Below are 23,700 nucleotides of genomic sequence, written 5' to 3' on the forward strand. Positions count from 1 at the left end.
GTGCGTGCTGTTCCCCGGCCTCCAGCTCAGCGCCCGGGCCACTCTGGCAGATTTCCAGCTCCTCCACCAGTCAGCTCTGCACACGTGTGACGCTGTTGGGGCCTCTCACCTCCTGAGCCTCCGTTCCCTCCTTTGTAAAATCAATCAAAATGCCAACATCTCAGTGTTAATTTCTGAACAGGAGAAAAATCTCCATAAAGTATCCCAGAGTGGCATCTGCCACATGGCAGGCAAACAGTAAACGCTAGGCATCGTTGTTCTTTTGCTCAAATAGTCGTAATAACAATGATAATCATGTTTCTACCATATAATTATATAAACATAACAGTTATTATTATTATCAGTGGGAAAATATGTCTCTGTCCGGCTTCTCCTTAAATTGGCAAAGGCAAATACCAATGGGGTTTTCTTTCCGAAAAGATGGGAATTCAGTTACGGCCAATGCAATACACCTGTAGGTTGTGTTCCTACCCAGTTGTAGGTGCGGGCTTCTCTAGTGAGACGTGGACCCCTGGCAGGAGAAGCTTCCCTTAGGGCAGGTAAGAGTCCCTAAACCACAGAGTTACTTCCACTGACGGCCGAATCTGCAGAAGTGTTTCAGTGCATTTGACCTTGCCTAGTGACTGGCACTGTGCCATTCCCATCTTTTATGTCTAGGGCACAGCCAGGCCACCAGCAGTCCTTCCTCGGGAAGGATGGTTTCCCACGTTTCTTCTCCGGTCTCCTCAGAGGCTGTGGTGGTTGGAGTGTTTTGTGGGAGCCAGTGCAGGAAACAGGGGTGACAGGAGCAGTACAGCAGTCAGGCTCCATGCGCAGGCTCAGTGTCTTCTGGTGTTGAGGGGGAGTCGCCCCGTCCAGCGGGAGTGGTGCCACGCTGGTGTGCAGTGTCATCGGGAGAAGGGACACTGCAGCACCTGCCCTGGCCAATGGCGATCATGTCATTACCGTTTAACGAGGCCCCAACATCAGCTCTCGCTAAGGTCTCAAGACTGGTCAAGTTGGCATTGTGGCCTGCTGAGCTGCAACTTGATAAGAAGAGCAGAGCAAGAATCTCAGAGCTGGGATGGACATCAGAGGCGCCCTCATTCACGAGTGAGGACATCGGGGCCCAGAGTTACGGGGAGGTCACTCCGCCCAGGACGGCGCTGGCCCCGCACGCAGTGTGTGGGGGGAATCAAGCTTCACCTCTTCATGCTACACTCATGCTTCCTGCCTGTCCTCTGCTTTCTCTGGTTTTCCATGATCCCCTTTGGAAATCTGTCTTCCCTGCTTTGTACTTTTAAAAATCCCTGTTAATGGTGATTTCAGTGAATTCTTACCTATTGGAAAGGCTCTGAAAGAAGTTCCTCCCCTGGAAGAAATGGTACTAACAGTTCGGGGACCTTTTTTCAGCCTGCCCCCCACTTGCCTTTAATAAGCTGCAATTCCTCTGCTTAAGTGTCTAAAACCCAGAATTTCAAGGGTAGGTGGTATTTGGGAGTGGAGTGTGGGTCTCCTTTGGAGAGAGAAGGTGTTCCTCTATAAGAATTCATTTTTGAGGGATGCCTGGGTGGCTCAGTCGTAAAGCATCTGCCTTCGGCTCACGTCATGATCCCAGGGTCCTGGGATCGAGTCCTGCATCGCAGGGAGCCCGCTTCTCCCTCTGCCTGCCGTTCCCCCCTGCTTGTGCACATGCACTCTGTCTCTCTCTCTCTGTGGCAAATGAATAAAAATTAAAATCTATTTAAAAAAAAGAATTCATTTTTGAGGGATATTACTTCAAAGCAAAAATAGTTTAATTTTTTTCTGATATTAAAAATGACAAATTTTTAAATTTTAAAAATGACAAGTATTATGCAGGAGAGCCAAGCCATAGGGTTATGCAACCTCTTGTTAATGTTTTGCTGGATGACCTCCTGCCTTTGAGCCTAAACACACACATATCATAGGGCTCCTAGCGTACCCATTTCTCTCACTTAACGGTGTCTTGGTGGAGGGTCTTCCCGCAAACGACAACAGTGCGGAAGCACTGTCCTTTCCAACGTCTGCACGTGAAGGAATCCGCACACCTTCTTCTCTTGGTGAAGATGTAGATTGTTTTTAGATTTTGCTAAACCATCTTTTATTGAACATCTGTGTACGTTTTTGCTCACCTGACCAGTTGACCTCTTGGCATGTGTTTCTAGAAGTAGACTTATTGGATCTAAGGGCGTACCCGTTGAAAAGCTGCCCCAAACGCACGGCCACCAGCAGGGTCCCAAAGCCAATCCGCTAGGGAGCAGGCACCTCCCCCGGTGCACCTTTGCGTTTCCCGTAGCCCTAGGAAGGGGGTCTGTGCTATTTCACAGACATTTGTCTGGTTCAGCAATTCGTAGTGCTTTCCCAGGACAGGAATAATTGGACTGTTTTCGACATACCAGGAGGAAGTTGAAGCACTCTCTGTTTCATGAATAAAGACGCTCAGTGAATCGAGCTGCTCTTTTCCAAAAGCAACAAGCAGAGATTTTAACCCGGGCACGGCCTCCTGTTCAGACCTTGCCTGGGGCTGAGCACCGTGTATCAGGTTCCGTTTTAAGCACTGCCTCTTCGGGAGGATATGAAGGAGCTGGGTACCGTCCAGAGTTCGACCACAGAAGGACGATAGTTAGGAAGGCAGCCTGGTGGAAGGCGTGCGAGGGGCCGGGGTTATTTAGCCCGGGGCACAGGCTTGGCGGAGGGGAGATAACTGGGCTCCAGCATATGGAGGAAAATTGTGTAAATGACCCTTCATCTGGCGGGAGGAAGGAGTGGGTTGGATGCACAGAGGGTGGTTAGTCATTCACAAAGGGCTTCTTGGATTCGGAGCTGAGTTGTTTCACATCCTAGAGAGTTTATGTGGGTATAAATCCTTCTGATTTCTTTGGAACAGTGTTCTGCTTGGAAACTGAACTTGGTAGATCTTCAGTTTGGGGTTGCTGTTCTGTTCCCTTCTCAGTGACGTCCTTCCAATTTGTGCATAGAACATAGGTTGTGTGAGCTAGTTACAAAAGGAAGGAGGCAAATCTGAACAGAAAGACGGCTGTAGTGGACAGACCTGGTGCTGGAGAAGCCGGCTCTGTCATCTACTAGCCCCCGATTTCGAGGAGGCTGTTGCAGACCCCGAGCCTCACACTCGGTGTCTGTGACATATGAGGTAAGGTGATGTCTACCATGCAGGATTCCTGAGGGGGGTGCCTGACGCCACCTGGGGCCAGTGCAGAAGTGCTTAGTACAGTGCCAGGCAGGTAGCAGGTGTTTGGCAAATGCTGGCTTTCCTTGCCCTTCCCTTCTAACCCTGCTGTTAGCATGAGGGCCAGTGAGTGATAGGAGCAGCAGGCTCCTAGGTGTCCATGGGACGAGAGGTCAGTGTGCACTAGTGAGAGGAGAGGGGGCTTCACATTTGGACAGTCCTGCTGACTCTTGTGTGTTCTCAGTCATGGCTTCCAAACCCGAGTGTCTCAGTCCCAGAGTCCAACAGGAAACCGTGATGTGATTGGTTTTTGCCACAAGCAGATTCCTTCTCGACACAAGTTTCTTTTAGAGAGTAACTCAGAGGGGATTTTCTTTTTAAGTTTTGAAAAGTTTCCCTGGCTACTTTGGGAGTATAGTGAGATCGTGGACAAGACACATTCCTTTGTCCAGCCGCTGCTCATGTGGTGCGACAGCGGGGAATCTGGACGGTTCCCATACCCCGGAGCCCCCGTGCAGGGGTGTGGGTCCAGGGGATGAGAGAGGGTCAGCAGGATGGGGGACAGAGGAGGGAGACCACCATCTCACCTCTGGGCAGGACCCGAGAGAGGGCTGTGAGTTAGCCCCTGCCCCAGAAGCGGCCATGCCGGGGCGCTCATGGCTGCTGGCCAGCGATGAACCGGTGTGGACTGAGTGGCATGTGGCCGCGGCCGGGCTAGGGGTGGACGCGGGCAAGAAAGCAGAGGAGACCAGTCAGGAGCGGGACTCAGAACCCCTCCGTAGGTCAGTGCTCTCTTTTGCCGTGGACTTTACGAAGGAAAATGGAGAAAGCTGGTCAGCACCTGCTAGTTCAAACTACAAAATTTTCTCGTCATGGCTCTGATCTCTGTGGCGTTTCTTCCTTCTTCTCCTCCTCAGCCACCTGACAGTGGGCCGCCACCGCTACCGACGTCATCTCTCCCGGAAGGTTACTACGAGGAAGCTGTGCCGCTGAGCCCTGGGAAAGCTCCAGAATACATCACGTCAAGTAAGTGTCAGGTCTGCCTGGCCCCCACTGGCCTCTTGCAGTGCGGGACTGTGTGGAGGGGAATCGGGGTGGTACCAAACACCGGGGGTGTGTGGAGCTCGGGCAGTGCTGACCCCGAAGGGGTGAACAGAGAAAGGGCTCCGAAAGCCCGCAGTGCCTTTGGAAACTCAGATGGGTGTCTTTCTCTGACACACCGGGTGAGACCTTGTTGCTGTGGGTTGTGCTCCCTCCCGGGTTGTGGGCTGTGAAATGTGTCCCCTTTGGTCACAAGGCAGAGACTTGTGTGGCATGTGTTTGTGGTGCCCCTTGCCTAGGGTGTGGCCCCCCAACGCTGCTTTCCTTGTGCCAAGGAGGCTAAAGGAGGGTACAAAACCGGCCCGTCTGTCTCCTCTTGCTTTCATATGGGTTCTCCTAGAACCTTCCTGCCGAGCTAGAGTTGTTCTGGCCCAGCTTTGGTCTTCCCTCACAAGCACCTCTGCGGTTTGGTTTTGGATCACCGGCTTCATTCCTCCCTCAGTGCTCTGTCAGGCGGGGAGCTGTGTCTCCAAATGCAGTCGAGGGAGGGTGTCCGAGTCCCTGTGGACGAGGGAACCTTGCTCTTCTCATAAAAGATAAAATGGAAGGTCGGGGATTGGTCGTTTTAGGCACGAGGCTTCGGGCACATTAATATTCATGGCACGTGGTGGCCCATCGTGTGTCTTCTGATGGAAGTGCACGCCAGCTCCCAGGGCTGTCCTCCTGTTGCCCGCTGTCTCTGCCTCTGTCTTCCCCGGCAGCTGACAGGTGTGTCCCCGGAGGGCCTCCCTGCCAGTGCTTTCTGCATGCAAGCGGGACGGGCACCCCTCGACGACAGGGGCCTGTTTGCTCAGCCTCCGAAGCAGTCGCATTTGGAGAAGGAAAGGGACAGTTCTGGTACAGGGGTTAGGACGTGCTGGGTGTCGAGGTCTTGAAGTCAAGTGTTTTAGTTTCTCTGTTATTTAAAAACCATCCATGGAAAATGCACTCAGGCAATTTCTAAGTGGCCACCATTTCCAGAAGTCAGGGGATTAATAAGAAAACACAAAACCTGAAGTGGCTCGGTGTAATTCGGAACCTCACTGGCTTCCTTTCCTTCTCAGCAGCGAGTTTGGGAAAACAAGCTTTTCCACGAGGGTATTTCCCAGCACCGGGGCTGTCCGGCTCTAGCCTGCTCCCACTGTCTTTCCGCTCCCACCCACATACTCGCAAAGCTACAGACTGAGAGTAATTTCCTTTGACTTGGGGGCCAGAGGCCATTTTCAGTCTGAGAAGCCTCACCTCGGTGATGTGCTCTGTCCTGTTCCTCAGAGAAGCCACCCCATAGTTGCCTACAGGTGGGCAGCTTTTGTTGAACCAAGTCCAGAGGAAAGTGTAACGGAAGGATGCAGGCTCGGGGCAGCGAGTCAGTGGGGACAGCACGCCGAGGCTCCCTCAGTCAGACATCTGTGGGTGAGCAGTGGGCGGTGAGGGCCTCGCCGTCCTCCCGAGGAAGAATGCAGGGAACTGACTTCCAGATGGGTTACTCAGGGCCTCGGCAACAGCTCTGTTGAACCCTGTATCAGGTGTGATTCTAGCAGAGGAATGAAGGGTCCATGATAAGAAGACCTAACGCAGCCGTGGAAACCGGTAGAGAAGCCTATGGAGCAGGGCTGGCCGTTGTGGGGAGACGCAGAGCCTCGGTAGAGCTGCACGTGCCTGGCCGGGCCTCAGATGCCGGGGGCGGGGGGTGTGCGGGGGGTACCTGCAGGGGCTGCAGGCCCAGCAGAGGGCCGGCCACCAAGCGACGGCAGGTGTGAGCTGCAGGAGCGCCTGGCACCCGCGCCAACCTTCAGCACGTACTGGCAGCCACTTCCCTCCCGCCTTCAGATTGCTCACAGATCTCTCCTGTGGCCGGCCCTAACCCAGAACCATCCAAGGAAGGGAATTTGGGGAAATGTAATTCCAGCCGTGCCAAGTTGCTCCGGTGTAAAGCCTCCACCATTTCTCCTGTGTCCATTTGGCGGCCGAGTGCACCTCTCTTAACTGCACTGAATTTCCGAGTAAAGACGAGCAGAATCACAGCGCAGGTTAATGTGATTCTACTCTCGTCTGTATCATGGAAAACCCCCTAACTGCCTCAGGGGATACGAAGTCCCTTTATCGACTTTGGGGTGACACCCATTCTCTTCCAGCGGAGCCCTACTCTCCCCTTGGAGAGCCTGTAGCTTCAACGTGGAGATCCACGGCCAATTGCAGTTCGGTGGTAGGGAATGGGAGCGGGGAGGAGGGGAACTTGTTTATACCCACGCAGATAACGGAAGGTGCATAACGAGTCCCATCCTCATTTCTACAACCAGCCAATGGTCATATCGTGTATTTACAACTTCATGCTCCCATTGCCCTCGGCAAGCACCTTGGCCGATCACCAGGTTAGATGACTCATCTTTCCTTCCTGAAAGGTCTGGCTGCATTGGATGGTTCACTCATGGGGCATGGGAGTACTGAGAGCCACCCCAGGGACCTCCTCCTCCTCACTGGTGTGACCGTGACTGGTCACCGCAGCCGTTGCCGTTAACCCCTTCTTTGCCTGTTGACCCCACTCCCGAGTTAATAGAGTGATGACCATGTCCTTTGGAGGGAATGTTCTGCCCTCAGAAACTAAGACTTGGGGGGCGCCTGGGTGGCTCAGTTGGTTAAGCGACTGCCTTCGGCTCAGGTCATGATCCTGGAGTCCCGGGATCGAGTCCCATATCGGGCTCCTCTGCTCGGCAAGGAGTCTGCTTCTCCCTCTGACCCTCTTCCCTCTCGTGCTCTCTATCTCTCATTCTCTCTCTCTCAAATAAATAAATAAAATCTTAAAAAAAAAAAATAAGACTTGGGGGCCTGAGGTAGAAATTTTGCCAGTGGGTCCCTGGGGTAACAGTGAGAGGAGTCACTACCATTTTCAGCCCTGGGTTCCCAGACCTGTGAGCCCCGATCTAGGGGAAAGAGCCCCACTGGGGCAGAGCAGATACTGCTAGAAGGTATTCTGGAAGATAGACCCCAGTCTCCCAGGGGTGGCCAGTCAAGCTGGTCCTGGAACTGAATATTGAAAAGGCATTCCACTGGTCTGTTGGGTCAGCTGCTTCCGGTGATGGGGACGTGGCAAGACCTGTGACTCTCATGAGCACGACCCAGAGCGTGGACTTCATTTGCTGTAACGTGAGTTCTCTGATCAGAAGCCGTGCTGTGGGATCCCACGCTGGCAAATAGGCATTCTGCAAGACTGTGGATGGTGCTTTTGGCAGGAACATTATGACAGGGATGGTGAATGCCCTGCTGCCCCTCCCATGATGGAGGTGGTGCAGTTACTAGGTGGCGGGCTGACACCCCAGGGGACAATGTCGTGTGCAGGCAGGACCCTGAGAAGGGCCAGGAGTCAGACTAATTCTGCAGTCCCTGCTTGCTGCCAGTTCCCCCCAGTCTTGACCATCCAACCAAACCATCAGGCCATGTGGAGGAGTCTGTGCTGGGAGAAGGAGCCCATGTAGCAGGCACGGGGGCACATGCACTTGAACCACTAGCTCGCACCTGTTACTTACAGCGTATGGGCCCGACGGATGCAGACTGCTTAGATGCTCTGCGGTGGGCCAGGTGACTGAGAGTCCGCGTTGGGCAGCTGAGGCGCCCATGACCAAGCATTTAGACACTGCTGGGTGTCAGAGAGCCAAAAGCCGTTTCTAAGGGTAAAATAATTGTTTCCGGAGGTTTATGTAACCGTGCTCTGAAATCCTGAAGCTCTGTGCTGAGCTTCCCCCGAGGAGCCTGCTGCCCTGGGCTTCTGATACCGTCGAGAACAGGGTGTGATCAGAGATGCGGAGCCACTGTGATGTGGAACAGGAGATTTGTTCTAGGGGCTGGACCTCACGCAGTCATGGCAGCTGTTGGAGGCTGAGGGAGCTGCATCCGCGAGGACAAACTGCACCCCATCTGTCCGTGACCCCCTCAAACACACACACACACACCCGACGACACAGAAGATGCTGGTGCTCTCGGCTGTGGTCCAGGTGCCTGTAGGGATCTGCGCCGCCCAAGGAGGGGGCCCAGCGGCAGGGCGGCCGATGCACCACGACACATGCCTGAGCCCCAGCAGCGCCCGGCGCCCCCCAGAGACCTTCGGGCGTGGCAGCTGCCACTGTCCAGTCTCTCCCTCCACGGCGCTTCCTGCCGCTGACCTCAGCTGGCCACACCGGCCAGGGAATTCTGGGCAGCCACTTCCAGCCAGGCTGGGTCGGCGGCACCGTCACTGCAGATCTTGTTGGGGCTTTGGTTTCTGACCTACATTTCATGTTATTTTCAGTTTTCTGATTGCCCTCTCTCCTCAGCCTCTCCCTCCTCAAGGTCAATTGACTGAAATGCAAGTTGTGATTTCGTGGGGAAGGGTATATGTCTAAAGTACACATTGTAGCGTTTTATAGTTGAAAGTCATCATTTACTGGAATGTTCTTCAGTTCCACCAGCACTGCCCACAGAAAAGTGTCTGGCGTGAAGAACGTTTCCTCACCAGCGACATCCCATAAACACACAGATCCACACAGATCTCTTGCTGGCTCTTTGCTTTGCCTCCTTGTTCTGTAGGAAGTGTAGCCATCTACACGGGTTGCTAGGACATACCAGGGGCTCTGTCAGCCGTCCTTCTCCTCCTCGGGGGAGACGTTCCAGGACCCCCAGTGGATGCCAGAAGCTGTGCGCAGTGCCCAACCCCCGTGTGCCGTGTTTCTCCCTATTCACACGCCTTGTGATGAAGTAGAATTTCTAAGTGAGGCACAGGAGGATATGGGCCACAGTGGAACACGTGTAACAATGCACTGTCACAAAAGTAGCAGAGTCGAGGGACGCACTGGTGGCCTCGCTCGCTCAGAACGTCTTACTGTCCCGCACTCACCCTTCTTCCTGCAATGACGTAACATGGTAAAGGGCCCGCTTGAGGAGATGCCGGGGCTGAGTGGCGTGGGCGTGTGACGCAATGTCAGGGTACCGCTGACGTCCTGATGTTGCGTTAGCAGGAGGATCTCCTGTTTCTGGAGACCCATTGAGTGCAAGTAACTGAATCTGTGGAAAGTGGAACCGCGGATAAGGCAGGACCACCGTACTGACGTGCGCTCGTCTCTGGCTGAGAGGACCCTCGAGAGTGTGGGTATCAAAGGCCTTTGTGAAGGTGAAGCAGGCCTGGTCTTTTCACAACTTTATCGGTGGCCCCTGGCATCGAAGTATGGCTGGCCCTGGAGCACCACGGGGTCAGGGGCACTGACGCCCCGCACAGTCAGAAATCCGTGTGTCACTTGGACTCTGCAAAATCCTAGCTACTAATTGCCTCCTGCCGACTGGAAGCTTACTGATGACACAGACAGTCCGTTGACACATCCTTTATATGTCCTGTGTATCCTGCACTGTGTTCTTACAGTAAAACAAACTAGGGAAACGAAAATGTTATTAAGGCAGTTAAATACTGTCCTGTATTTATTGAAAAGAAATCTGCTTCTAAGTGGACCCATGCAGTTCAAACCTGTGTTCCAGGCCAGCTGTGTAAGCGTGAAAAAGATTGCCCAATGCATAATAAGCCCTCAATAAATACGTGCTGAATGAATGAGGTCAAAGGTATTTCTCCCATTTACAACTGTTTATTAATGCTTTTGCTCATCTGTTCGCTAAATGTTTACTGGATTCAATGTTCTAGAAAGTAAGCTAAGCACCGAGGGATTCACGGTCCTTCAAAACCTTCCTAAAATGAAAATCTGAGTTTGTGCATCGCCCATCTGAGACCTTAGATGGGTCTCCGAGCAGCATGCGCTCTTGAAGTCTGGCCGCCCACCTCTTCCCACCATGTGAGCTACATTCTAGCCATGCTAAACTTTTAAAACCCTTTTATTGTGAAACATAATGTATTTACCAAAAAGTACTCAAAATATGAACATAGACTTACTAACTTATAACATGGAGTATCTATGTAAGCACCATCTGGTCAGGAATAGAAAACGTCTGCCCTGGAAGCCCCCCGTGGGCTGCTTCCTTGTCACAGTCCCCTCCCCACAGATGTAACCACTAACTTAGCATCTGTGGCAAGCACCAAAATGCTACTGGAAAATGAAAAGATCCACTGTGTTCTCTAAATGTTTGATATTTTTCAGGGCTTTTGCTCATTGTGTTCCTTCTAGACTTTACTGTCTGGTTGGCAATGACTCACGAAAGATCTAGATCAGGTGTTATCTGGAGTGTTCCCTGTCCCACGTGTGCTGTCCCCTGCAGCCCATCTCCCATGGCCTACACCGCACTCCCTGGTACGTGTCGGCCCCTCCAGCACAGGCTGGGAGAGCTTCTCCAGCGGCTGAGAGGTTCCCTGTCTGTGCCCTCAGCATCACATCCACTTAGCCAACCAGTGAGCGCTGGGCGCTAAAGGTGTGGTTCCTGCCATCAGAGAACTGAACAGATCGTTTTATCTGACTTTAATTAGAACTGACTTTAAGTAGCCCGTAAAACGGGGTGGTGGTGGTGTGTGCATGTGCGGGTGGGGGGGATGTGGGCTCAAGGGGAAAGGCCTGACTGCGGGTGGTCGGCTGTGTATCGGCGCACATGCAGGAACGGACGGTTCTGTCTCGTGCACTGTCCATGGCAGTCCGGGCCGGGCCCTTCCCAGGCCTGGAGTTGGCCCCCCACACGGTCTTCTGGGCATGTCCTGGGCAGCACTCTGCAGGGACCTCCTGGCCACCAGCCCACCCTCCAGGGCTCCGCCCATTCGCAGTGCTGTCTGTCCACTTCGGCTCTTGCTGAAAACCCATCCCTGACTGCTTCGTCATGATTGAAAACTCAACCTGAACCCTAGTTCTCTGTCCCCCTCTTTAGTAATGATTCTTCCTGACGTCATTGAAATGCAGGCTGACTACTGAGTACAGATCATACTCCGGTTCCCGGGGTAAGAAAGGTGAATTCCGTTCTGCGTGAGGTCTGCCGTTGCTGCACGTCTACTCTGTTGTGTAGCCGGCAGCTTCAGCCGGGCTTTCTCCTTCTCGGTCACGCATCACGTAGGTCTTCATCGCTCAACCCTGTCTTGAGAAGTGAGTGTATTCCTGATGCGACTGGGGGTTGAGGAGGATGCAGAGATGAGTCAGACCCCATCTCAAGGGGCGTATCATCCAACAGGGATGAAATCAATATCATGGGCAGCCCCTGGTGTTGATGGAACGTCATGACTGTGCCAGCCATCAGCCAGAGCGCTTTGCAGGTAGAGCCGAGGTTCACCGAGCAGCCCGCCCTCCCGCAAGTCTTTGTTCTTGCCCCGCGCCGGGTATGTTGTTAGGGGCTGGGATGGTCCCCCTTCCTCGGGGGGCTTCCGGCCCGATGTGGGAGGCACACAGACACATGGCCATGACAGTACAGTGGGGCAGGCTGTGTTGGGTGGTGTGGAAGCAGAAATGAGTGGCATTTCATCCTGTGCCTTGGCACAGGCTGCCGTAGCAGACTAGACCCTTCCTTGCCGTTTTGGAGGCTGGACATCCATGAGCTGGGTGCCGCCCGGTCGGGTTGTGGCTAGGGCCTCTTTCTGGCTCACACACAGCCACCTTCTCCCCGTGTCCTCACGTGGTGGACAGAGAGCAACATCTCTCTCTCCCTCTTCCCATAAAGACACCGGTCCTATTGAATTAGGACCCCACTCATATAACCTCAGTTAACCATTGTTACCTGCCAGAAGTCCTGTCTCCAAATACAGTCTCACTGGGGTGAATTAGGGGGGACACACGTCCACAGCCACCAGCTTTGGTGATTCAAGGAGGGTGTTGTGGAGGCGGTGTCCGTAAATTGAACCCTGATAGGCAAGAGCACTTATTCAGGCAAAGGCAGGAAGTTAAGTGGGATGAGCAGGAAGCCTGTGTGGGAGGGCAGCATGTGCAGAGCCCCAGCAGCGAGAGAGAATGTGCTGCGTTCAGGAGACTGGAGACAGTCTGATGTGAACTGTGCTTGCCTTGTAGAAAGAGAAGGAGGGTGTAAATGTCTCTCTGGCACCCCTGAGGAGAGGGAGGCCTTGGGCTGGGTCTGGAACGTTAGTGAGGGCCTGCGTACGCCAACGCACGCAGGCAGGACCTTGCAGACCTGAGAGGACCTTGAGCTAGAGGTGTGGCATGGGAAAGCTGCGCCCTGCGGCAGCGGCCCATTGGCTGGGGTCCCCTCAGCCGGCCGTGGCACGGCCAGGTTCCGATGATGTGGGGTCTGCAGACAGCCCAGCGCTCACCGAACAGTCGAGGACTGGTTCTCACAGAGAAAATTCTAAGACGCTTCAGTTTAGAACTTGGTGTTACTTTGAACTGCCTATTGTGGTTATTTTTCCCCAGTTTTTACTAATTACTGTTTGCCCGGCACGCCGAACGCAGAGGCCCCCTCCTGGTACAACGGACGCACTCCTGAGCGCGCAGGTAGGCGTCCGGGTCGGGTGTGCGTAGGCGGGCCCGTTACCTTTACCGCTTTCCCTGCTTCTGACAGATTATGACTCGGATGCCATGAGCAGCTCTTACGAGTCGTACGATGAGGAAGAGGAGGACGGAAAGGGCAAGAAGACGCGGCACCAGTGGCCGTCCGAGGAGGCCTCCATGGACCTGGTGAAGGACGCCAAGATCTGTGCCTTCCTGCTGAGGAAGAAGCGCTTCGGGCAGTGGAGCAAGCTACTGTGTGTCGTCAAGGACACCAAACTGCTGGTAACGCACGGGGGGCGGGTTGTGCTCCTGCGGCCGGTGGGGCCTGCCGGCAGCCTCATGGCTGGGAGCGACCCTCAGGCAGGGCGGGCATCAGCTGGTGAGAAGGGGAGGCGCTCCGGCCTCTGCGCAGCCTGACACAGAGCTCCCCGCGGCCAGGCGCCCGGGCAGTGAGCGCGGGTGCTCGCTGAACCTTGAACGCCCTTGGTTTCCGTCCCTGCAGTGACCAGCAGGCAGAGTCCTCCCCATCCCGGGCCAGTGTCTGCGGCGGTGGTGGAAATGCACAGGCTTTAACTTGCCAGAAGTCGCAGGATGGATTTTCTCATTTGTAGTGAGTCAGTGAATTCCTCAAAGCCAGGTCATCAAGTGGGGCGGGCAGGCCAGCCGCGGTTGGGGAGAAGAGTGTCCAGGAAAGGAAATTCTTTTGGAAAGCTAGAGGCAGATTCTTTTTTTGTTTAATCCGAGGGGCTGAATAGGAAGATGGACAAAGTAGCAGAGCCACGGGGCGCAGGGACAGGCAGGCCTTCTGCTGTGCTGTCCTTCCCACAAGGGACCCCGTTAGGAAGCCAGAGCCCTTGAGCACGTGTGAGGCTCCCTCCTCCCTCCTCCTTCAGTCCTGCCTGCTTTAGAAACCCTGGTTGATTATTGGGGTGTTGAATTTCAGAGTGCATTTCTGCATGTTGTTTTTCCTTCGGGCTAACTTTGGGGGGAAATTCATGGAATAATATCATTAAAACAGACCCAGGAGTTTATGATTCTGTGTGTCCCTCTTGAGTGGAGCAGGTAACCCTATTCTTTCATCTGTGAATTATGGGAATGTTCTTTTACTAGAGTCTTAGGATGTTTTAAATTAATGGTTTTCAAAAAAAATTTTTAAACAGTGAGAATACATATTTTTTCCACATGTGTGGCCTGAAAATCTCCCAAATTTAGAATATTCCAAAAAGTGATGCCATGGGAGAATTTTAAAGTAAAGAATGAGAAAAAAAAAAAGATGAAAAGGACTAATGTGGTCCTTATTTACAGTCTGACATAATGGCTGCAAGATGTGGGTGTATCATGGAAATGCTGTAACAACCTACAGTGGGCTCTCAGGTACAAGAGGAGTTCTGGAACAGGGCAGGAAACCTGGGGGTTTGTGGTGGGATCAGCGCCCCTCCCCTCCCCCCCCCCCTCCCCCACAGTCCTCCCCCCTCTCCCCGCCCCACCCCCTCATTCCTTCCATCTCCTTCCAGATTTCTGGGATATCTGTCTTCAAAACCGAGGTGAGAACACCTACCATTTAGAGTAGTGGTAAACATTTCAGAAGAAATTAATGGAAAACCATGTGAAAATACTGTCTTCGATAAAATGCAGAATCAAAGTTAATTATTTTTATTATGAAGCTTTTTTTCTTTCAAAAATCCCCAATGATCCAGTTGCCCAGATAACCCGTTAACACGGAGAAAAAATTAACAGTGTTAAAAAAATAAATGCTTTCCAAGTTCGAACAGCACAGAAAACTGTAAACAGAAAACCAAAAGCCAGGCTCTTGCCTACATGTTCCCAGCCTGTCTTCCCGTGGGCACCACCATCCGAGGCTTTTTGGGTACGCGTCTGGCGTCTGTGCCCTTCCAGGCCCAGGCGGTCCTGCGGTGGACACAGTGATGGGCCAGAACCCCCATCAGGACAGTTTGCCCGGGTCACGCTCCCTCCCCGGGGGTCTGCATCAGCACAACCCTGCCAGGGCCTTCCAGCTCCAGAGATGCATGGGCTCCCCGAGGCCAGCAGCTCAGCTTCTTCATACCCCTCTCTCCCGCAGGCCTGGCTCTCAGGGCGCACGCTGCCCTCCCTGTCTGAGAGTCCACTCCCCTCGGAGTCTGAAGGCAAGGATGTTCAGCCAGCACTTTAATGTAGTAGGGCTAGTGACAGACCCATTTTGAGGCATTTCCTGTCTTACTCCATCTACTGTACTGTTAGTTTCCTTTTTTTCCTATTCTGTTTTTTTCATGCACTTACTGAGAATCCAAAAAACTGCCAAACAGTGAATGTTCATAGCAATCTGGGGTTAGTTGGTTTTGGTGTGTATTTTTTCCTTCCATTTCAGACAGGGCAATCATCACTTGCATTTTTGTAAAACGTGGATATGTTCATGTGGCACTCAGGAGCCAAGGTTTTGGGACTTTAAAATAGAGGACTCTGGAAGTCACCTCTGAAAACAGGTGTCTCTTCCTTCCCTCCCTCCTCAGTAGATGGCGCCCAGTGGAGAGAGCCGGCTGTGTGCTCAAACCATCTGGGGCTGGGGGGGACTGCTTTTCACACGTCTGACTTTGGGCAAGCCACATAACCGAGTTAGCCTCAGTTTCCTCATCTGCAAAATGGACAACTGTGGCCATCAAGTGAGTGTGTGAAACACCTACGGATGTTGACACTCCGTACTTGGTAGTGGGTGTAACTAATCATTTAGTGTGACTCAATAAAGTCGTGATGATCACAGCAATAGTTCATTTTACAAATGAGGAAACAGGCTCAGCAAGCTGGAGAGACTTCCCAGGAGCCAGATTAAATTCGTAGCAGAGCCAGCACCCAGATGTCTGTACCCTCAGACTGTCTATTCCCATGAAGATGTGTGCTTTTGGTCCCAAGTCATAGGATTAGACCCAAGGAGAGAGGCGAGACCTTTGGACAAAATTTGTTCTAGGTTTCACAGATGCAGATGAAGCACCGATGATATGAACTAAATCTGAGTGTTTGCCATGGCACGGAACTCTTGAGAGGGGACGTCTGCTGTGTAAATGGAGTAGCGTTGAGTTTTGGATCCCGTACTCAACTGGAAAGCAAACCTTTGCAGACATGTTGCCCAGGACGTGTTTCTCTGTATTCTCTTGAGGAAGCCCTTCATCTGTCTCTCGGAAAGGGGACAGAGATGAGACCAGCAGATACCAAATGACGTAGGTTGTAGAAGAAGGCATCCAAATGTTTTCCCACGTGAGGGCTGTGCTTTTCGGCAAATCTAATATATCACATTCATGTGACTTAGTGAGGAAGCTCCGCTGGTCCATGATCCCCATCGGAGGAGGGAGTTTCTGTTTCCTCCTGAGTCGTGTCATCGATGCTCAGTAAACTTTGCCGAACTAAAGAGTAGATGTATTTTCACATACGTGGGGGTGACATGTCGTGTGGAGCGTGCCCCACGTGGGTGACGCGTGTGCGTCTGCAGACGCACCCTCCGGGGTCTTCGAGAGACCTCAGATGCCTCGCAGGTGCTGGCCTTTCCATCCTGCCAGGGCTGTATCCGGTCTCTCCTCAAACTCTCTTCAACCTGACTCTGCTTTCTCGTGTTAAATGCAGTGTTACAAAAGCTCCAAGGACCAGCAGCCCCAGATGGAGCTGCCCCTCCAAGGCTGCAACATCACATACACCCCGAAGGACAGCAAGAAGAAGAAGCACGAGCTGAAAATCACCCAGCAAGGCACAGACCCGCTGGTTCTTGCAGTCCAGAGCAAGGAGCAGGCCGAGCAGTGGCTGAAGGTGAGGCGCTCGCCTGGCCTCTGAGCCCTTTACGTGGCCAGGCCTCTCTCCCAGACCTTGTGTTTAGTTCAGTTTGTCTGTTTCTCAGGCGTAGGCGAAACTGGATGAACCCCAGCAGTTTTGTCTTTGAGAGCAGAGTGTTCTGATTGCTTTGCAGCTAATCACTCCCGCCCTGGTCTTCAGAAGGCAGTGGGCCTCAAGATTGCAGACTGTTTCACTACTTTCTCTTTTCCTTTGATTCCTTTGATTTTTTTTTTTTTTTTTCCCATGTGTCTGGCGGTGGATTCTTTTCTATTTATTCTGCTTGGAGTTCGCTGGGATTCTAAATCTGTGGATTGTCATCTTTCTAAGTTTTAGAAAACTAATTTTCAGCCATTTCTCTTAGAAATATAACTTTGTCTCATCCCCCCCAACTATGTTTAAATATATGTTAGACGTTTTCACTGTATTTTATTTATCTTCTCCTTATATCTTAGTGTCTTTTTTTCCTCCCTGATCTGGTCAGTGTGTTCTTGTTAATTTTGGCCCACTCTTTCTCTTTCCGGCTGTGCCGGATCTGCTGTTAAACTTGTCCCCATTCCCTGGGTTCTGAACGTTGGTTGTGGACTTCTAGTATTTCTAGTCATTTCTTTTTCGACCCGGGAATGCCAGTTTTTACAAATGTTAGATTTCCTGCAGAAGCGTTTGTCGCTTATCTCCACAACAAGCAGGTAGCAGGCTTGGTTGTTGGACTGCGGTTTGGTGGCGCGAGGACCTGGCCCCCTCATCTGTTGATGTTCTTGTTCCTGTCATTTTGTCCTTCCCGCGTGCCGGGGTCTCTGATGATCACGCTGCTCCTTCTACGTGGGGAAAAAAAAATTAACTCGGTAATTTTTATATAACAGCTTTTATTGAAGTAGCAGTCATATACCGTACAGTTCAGCCTTTTGAAGTATGATTCAGTGGCGGTGAGTCTGTCCACCATGACCTACTTCCAGAGCATCTTCCTCTCCCCGAGGAGAAACACCCGTGCTCACCATGTGAGCAGCCCCGCCCCCACCCCCAGCCTCACCCCCGGCCCCAGGCACGCACTACTTTGTTTTCTGTTCCTATAGCGTTGCCTGTGTTCAACATTTCGTATAAACACTCTGTGTCCTTCTGTGACAAGCCGCTTTGATTTGGCATGTTTCCCAGGTTCATCCGTGTTGTAAAATGCATCTGTACTTCCTTACTTTTTATCACTTTCAGGCCATATCTAAGAAACTATTGCTTATTCCGAGGTCCTGAAGAGGTACACCTGTGTTTTCTTCTGATCATTTTATAAAGTCAGACCTTAAGTTTCGTCTGTGGTCCACTTTGATTTCATCATTGCATGTAGCATGAGACAGGGGTCCAATTTCGTTCTTTTTTCTTGCAGGGATCCAGTTGTCCCTGTAGAAATAATTTGATTCCTGGCCCTATGCTTTCCTCTATGGGAGAGCATTTCCATTTGCCTCTGCCGTGCGTAGGGAGGGCATTAGCTCTCCAAAATCTGTTGATAATTTCAGGGCTTGAGATTTTTTTCAGAGCCACCCAGGTAACTTGAATTCAGCCTGTGATTCATTCAAGGGCAGGTTTATATTCATTGCACTGTTACTCCGAGATCTATTCCTTGGGATTCCCCAGCTGAACTGTGGGGGTTTTGCCAGAGACCTCGTCTTTGGCATGCCATGCACTCCAGCCTCTGACTCCCAGCCCCCCCCCGCCCGGAGCCACAGAGGAGCCGTCTGGTCTCCGGGGGGCCGAAGCCACCCCCGCTGCCGGCCTACCTCTCCACATTCCCGTCTTCCTCTGCATTGTGGCCCGGTCATTCCTCACGGCGATCATAGCTCCTTCCTGCTGTAGGAAGAAGCTGTGTCTGTTTTCTCTGGCCTTCCTGACGGTCTTCCTCAGGAAGGTGAGCCCGGACCATCTAGTCCCTCTGCCTGCCGGTACCTGCTTTGGAAAACGGGGTGAGAGGGGTGGGAAGACCCCCGGAGGCCTTCCCTAACAGTGGCTCTGCGACGTGCCGGTGTCCGTTCCACCTTGAGCCACACTGCCCTCTGCCCCCCGGGAGAGCAGACCACCCTCACGTCCGTCCGCCTGTCGGAGGCGCACGTGGCTTTGCCTGTGGCTGCCCCAGGAGGGACTGAACAGGGCGTTTGTCTTCTTCGGGGGAGTCCTGTGCCCAGGACCTCCTGCTGCTCCGTGAGCTTGGCTCCCACACACAACTTGAGTATGCTGCACACCCACCACCTCTGTTAGCGATCTCTTTGAAGCCTCTTCACGTTTCCAAAATGCTTTTCCACCGTCGTTAGGTCCTAGAGCACAGAACGGCCGCCTGAGGAAGGTGTTGACGTGAACGGCATCACCGTACAGGCGAGAGGCCGAGTGCCAGGGCGGTGGGTGACACAGTGGCCGGCGGGTGCCAGAGCCAGGAGTCGACCTCGCGTTTTTCCCCTTCGCATTCCGCCTTCCTGTGCCAGGCTGCCTGGCCCTTGGCCGTTTTCCCTTCACTGCTACCTGCTTGGTCCCAGCGCCGTCCCTTCAGGAAGGAGGGACAGAGGATGAAAGAAGTAAGGAGCCCCCACTGTGATTCTGTTCCCTGGGCCTGGCCCCACGCGGGCTGAGCCGTGCCGTCCTTCTGCGCCCTTGGGTTTCCCTGCTGCCTAGCAGAGGAGCAGGAAGGGCCGCCCTGAGCCCTGGGCTTCCTCTGTCCCTGCCCCTTCTTCGTGACTTGCTCCGCATGAGCTGCTGGAAGCATCGCTGGCTTCTCCAGGCTCCCTGGGACGTGGCGCTGAGCTGACCATGCAGCTCGCAAGTACACGCTTAGAGAGAAAACGCTTCCAAGATGTCAGGCCCTGATGGAACGGAATTCCGTTTTACGTCCTGTTTCTCGAGATGTGAGATGCACATCAGAGGTGCTCAGCTAATTATGCAGTGATGACTCTATGGTCAGTGGAAGCTAATTGCAAGGATTTTTCTTTAAGCATGTGCTGATATTTCTTAAAACGGAAGTAAAGAATACATGGTAAGTTACCTTCTTCTCAAGAGTTTGAATTGATTAATTTCTCGGTTTGATGTTTGTGCTTTGCTCCTGTTATGTGTGTCAGTGTGAGAAGCTGAGAAGTCTTGATTAGAAATGACAGAGACAAAACTAGTTTCAGTCAGTCAGAGAATTTTCTTTCTTTAAAACCAGCAGAGACCGGAGAGGGTCCGGTGTCTTACCGGTATGACTCAGAAACTTAAGAAACATAGATTCCCAGTGACTCAAACTCATGAAGATTCTAAGAATCTTTTCCTTTTCCTTTTTACCCTGTATCTCCTTGTTCAAGACCTCAAATGCTGCAGCTAGAACTGGAACAGGCCTCCCCTACTAACTCTCTGTCCCTCCTCAAAGGTAACTTTTATCCTGAATATTATCATCGAGGTATGCTTTAAAGATACTTTTTTTCACTTATGTATGTATTTATAAATCAGAAGTGATTTTTTTTTTTTTTTTATGTTCAAAAACGCCCATGTACATGGCTTCAAACTGCACGTATCCCGCCCCTCGCGTTTTCCACTCACTGTTTTATGCCTGCTCTGGGGTTGATGCCCATCCCCCTTTGCTGTCCTGGAACGCTTCAGTGAGCGTTCTCGTGCATGTCCCTTGGGCTCGTGTGTCATGGCTTCTCTGGCATGGCTGACTTTAGTACATGCGCATTTTCAACACGACTAGATCTTTACAAATGGCTTCCCAGGTTTGCTTGTGCCATTATACGTCCTCCAGCATCATACAAGAGCAAGCATTTTGTCTGTGTCCTTTCTGAGATTATATATATATATGCAGGCAAAGAGAAATGCAGATTTTAATTACCACCCCTATAGACAAGATGTGGTGTTCTGCCTCTTGCTTTTTACACCTAAACAAAGTGTCTTGCAGATTTTTCCAAGGTAGAGAATGGAGCCTTTCCTTTTGCTTTTTTTTTACAGGACATACCATTTCATTGTTTAAATAGATCGTAATTTTTAAAATATTCTCTGATTTGTGGATATTGGGTTGTTTGCAGACAACTCTGTAACAGTCAACCCTGTGCATACATCATCTCACACTTGCTAGTGTGTGGCCTGACTTCCCAGAGAAGCTGTTTGCTTGCATGAAGGTTGTAGGCGCTTGTGATTTTGATACACAGCCACGTCACTCCGCACTGGAGGTCCGCCAGCTCAGCCTCCCACCAGCGACGTGTCCGAGTGCCCTTCCCCCACAGCCTCGCCTGCCATAGGTCAGCAAGCTGTGGGGAGCTCGCCAGTGTGATGGGGAAGGGCGGATCTCCCTCGAGTTGAATTTGCATTTCACTTCCTATGGTCTTGAATGAGCTACTTAGCTCCTCTGCGCCTCTGTTTTCTCCTCTGTGCAATGGGAGGGAGGGTCATAATGGTGCCTGCCTCTCTGACTTGTTGTGAGGATAAAATAGTAAGATAGAAACATTTAGAAGAGCACCTAGCATGCAGTGAACACATATGTAAGCAGAAGCTCCTTCACTATTGTTTGGTTCTTGTGATCACTATGCTACCGCGTCTAGGTCTAAGTAAACTCCCAAGCTCTGGCTGAAAACAGTTTGAAAATCAAGATGATAGTGGGGTGTGTTAGGGGCCGGAGCTAGGGGTGTCCACATCACGGCCTCCCACCCTCCTGGACCAGGACCGCAAGGGCGCCTGCTGTGTGCCCCCCGGAGGACATCCCCGAACTTGGCTTGCTTGCCCGAAGCCTTTGTATTGTTCCCACACGCCCAGGGCGCCGGGGAAAGGGTTGGCGGGTGGGCGTAGGCTCGGGGTGTCACTGAGGCGCCTCGAAGTTTCAACCATTACACCAGGCTGCGTACGCCCCTAGGATGTGGCTGGTTTGTTCCCCACCCTCTGCGGTGGGTACCCCTGCCTCCCGCCACCTTCCCAGCCAGGAGGCAGCCTGGTCACTTCTTTCCTGCAAAGGGCTCTTCCCTTGTGAGGACATAGCGTGTCCAGGTTTCTTTGCATTCTCATCCTCTGATGAGTGAAAAACTGCTCTGGTTTTTTAATTACACCTGCCTCGTTCTATCTGTCAAGGGTACACAGTCACCAGAATGGAGACATCTGTCCGTCTTTACTTCATCAGCATTCCTGCCAGACGTACACCCACTGTACTAGTTCTCTCAAAAAGCCGGATTTGGGCTCTTGGTTTTTGTCTGTAGTACTATCACGTTCTATCTTCAAGTTCTCCTCTTCACTCTTACTTTCTTTTGGCTTAATTTGTTGTAATTATGCCAACTTCTTGGAGTTTATGCTTAGACAATTGATTCTTAGTCCTTTTCTTATAAACACACATTCATTTAAAGCTATCCATTGCCCCTGAGCACAGTCTTAGCTGTGTCCTGTAAGTTCTGATGTTTGTGTTTTTATTGTCATTCAGTTCAAAATATCTCCTAGAATCTGTTGTGATTCTTTTCTTGACTAATGGTTCATTTGGGGATATATTGCTCACTTTCCAAATATACAGGTTTTTAAAAATAATCTATTTGCCTTTAGTTTCTAGTTTAAATTCACCATAGTCAGAGCTTGATATGATTTCACATTATAGGGATTTGTAGACTTGACTTGTTGCTCAACATGTAGTCAGGGTGGGTAAATGCTCCTGTCTATACCAAGGGACATGCACGTTGCAGTTGCTGGGTGCACACGTCTACGTGGGTTTATCAGATCACAGTTATTAACTGTCATCTTCAGATCTTCTACTAATTCATTTTGTCAGCTAATCAAAGGGAGAGATGTGGTCATATCTACCTCTTTGATTATGGAATTTTCTGTCTTTCTATTTCTGTCAGTTCTCGTTCAGCTTGTTTTGAGGCTATGTTATTGGTTGCGTACAGAGTTTAAATGGCGATACCTTACTGGTAGTTGAAACCTTTTCAAGAATATGAAATGTCCCTGTTTATGTCAGAGTTTCTTGCCTCCGAGAATGACTCTGGTTAATCCACAGATGAATTATCTTCCTTCAGAGTGCCTTTTGGTGAGACAAAATTGTTAATTCTGAGATCCATTACATCAGTTTTTGCTTTTATAGTCAGTGCTTTTTGCCTTCTGTCCATAAAACCTTAGCATATTCTATTCACCAAGATAGTACCTGTGTCTTCTTCCAGATCTTTATGGCTCTGTCCTTATGGACAGGTCTCTGATTCATACAATTGATTTTGTGTATAGGATGGAATGTAGGGGTCAAAATTGATTTTCTTCCATATGGGTAGTCAATCGTTTCAGTCCCATTGATGACCCGAATTGCCTTGATTGGAAATCTATCAGTCAAACACATGTGAGTCCATATCTCTGGGCCCCTGTCTGCTTCATGAGTCTGCGTCTACGTGGTCATGCCAATGCCACATTGTCTTGGTGGCTGCAACTTTACAGAGAGTCTTGAAATCAGCCAGCCTGTGCCTTCTAACTTTGTTCTGTTTCTTTTTTCCAAATGATTTAAAACTTTGAAATGACAGTTTTCTGTCAAATAAGTCCATGCTGTCATCATGGCCTGTTATGTCATCTTGTCAAGCCCACATCTTTATGACTGAAGTAGATTTTTTTTTTCCCCCAAAATTAAAGAACTACTGTCATCAGAGGCACAGCCCTTATTTATCCTGATGATAGCTGCGGTCACGGAGAGTGAATGAAGGGTCTGGAAATCTGGAAGAGAGTCCTGGAAGGCCTCTAACTCATCAGGGTGTTTGGGGTCAGCAAACTCTTTCCCATTTATCGGATGGAAATAACACTGAACAGAATTATCAGAAAGGCAGAATGAAAAAGTTACACAAATGTGCTGTTAGAACTACAATAAACTGTTGGAATATTAGTGGTTTATTGGTATCACCCCATAGTATTCCTTTTGTAAAAACCCTAGAACAACTATCTTAACATGAACTGTTTTATAAAACAGGGGCCAACTCTTTGTTAATATAAACTGCTGGTATCCCATTATAAGGGTGGCTTTAATGTAAGAGCTAACAGTCTCCAAAGTGAGTCACAAACGGCCTTTGTCCGGTGTGGAGAGCAAGAGGGCTGTGTGTGGCCAGCACCTGACCGGACCCACGCTTCTTCAAGAATCACGGCCAGATTTGTTGCTCTTCCTTCGGTCCGCAACTTCCATTACCAGCCGCTCTTGCCAAAATTAACTGACTCCATGTGTGCGCATGCACGTGTGTGTGTGTGTGTGTGTGTGTGTGTAGAGATGCTGAAATCATGAGCCATTTTGTAGGAGTT

General features: G+C 51.1%; 1 protein-coding gene across 9 annotated transcripts in view; it reads left to right on the forward strand.

Moving 5' to 3' along the window:
* The window catches only part of AFAP1 (actin filament associated protein 1), a 145,732-nt gene that overhangs the window by 75,698 nt on the left and 46,334 nt on the right, over positions 1 to 23,700 (forward strand). For all 9 annotated transcript variants that reach the window (XM_073891392.1, XM_025887356.2, XM_073891388.1 and 6 more), the window contains 3 exons: positions 4,105 to 4,213; positions 12,722 to 12,933; positions 16,261 to 16,440. In XM_073891392.1, coding sequence (XP_073747493.1) covers positions 4,105 to 4,213; positions 12,722 to 12,933; positions 16,261 to 16,440 — 501 coding nt within the window. The remainder of the gene's footprint in view (positions 1 to 4,104; positions 4,214 to 12,721; positions 12,934 to 16,260; positions 16,441 to 23,700) is intronic.

Source organism: Callorhinus ursinus, unplaced genomic scaffold (assembly GCF_003265705.2).
Source record: "Callorhinus ursinus isolate GAN/ISIS: 27379988/994484 unplaced genomic scaffold, GSC_fseal_2.0 scaffold4, whole genome shotgun sequence".
Classification (NCBI taxonomy): Eukaryota; Metazoa; Chordata; class Mammalia; order Carnivora; family Otariidae; genus Callorhinus; species Callorhinus ursinus.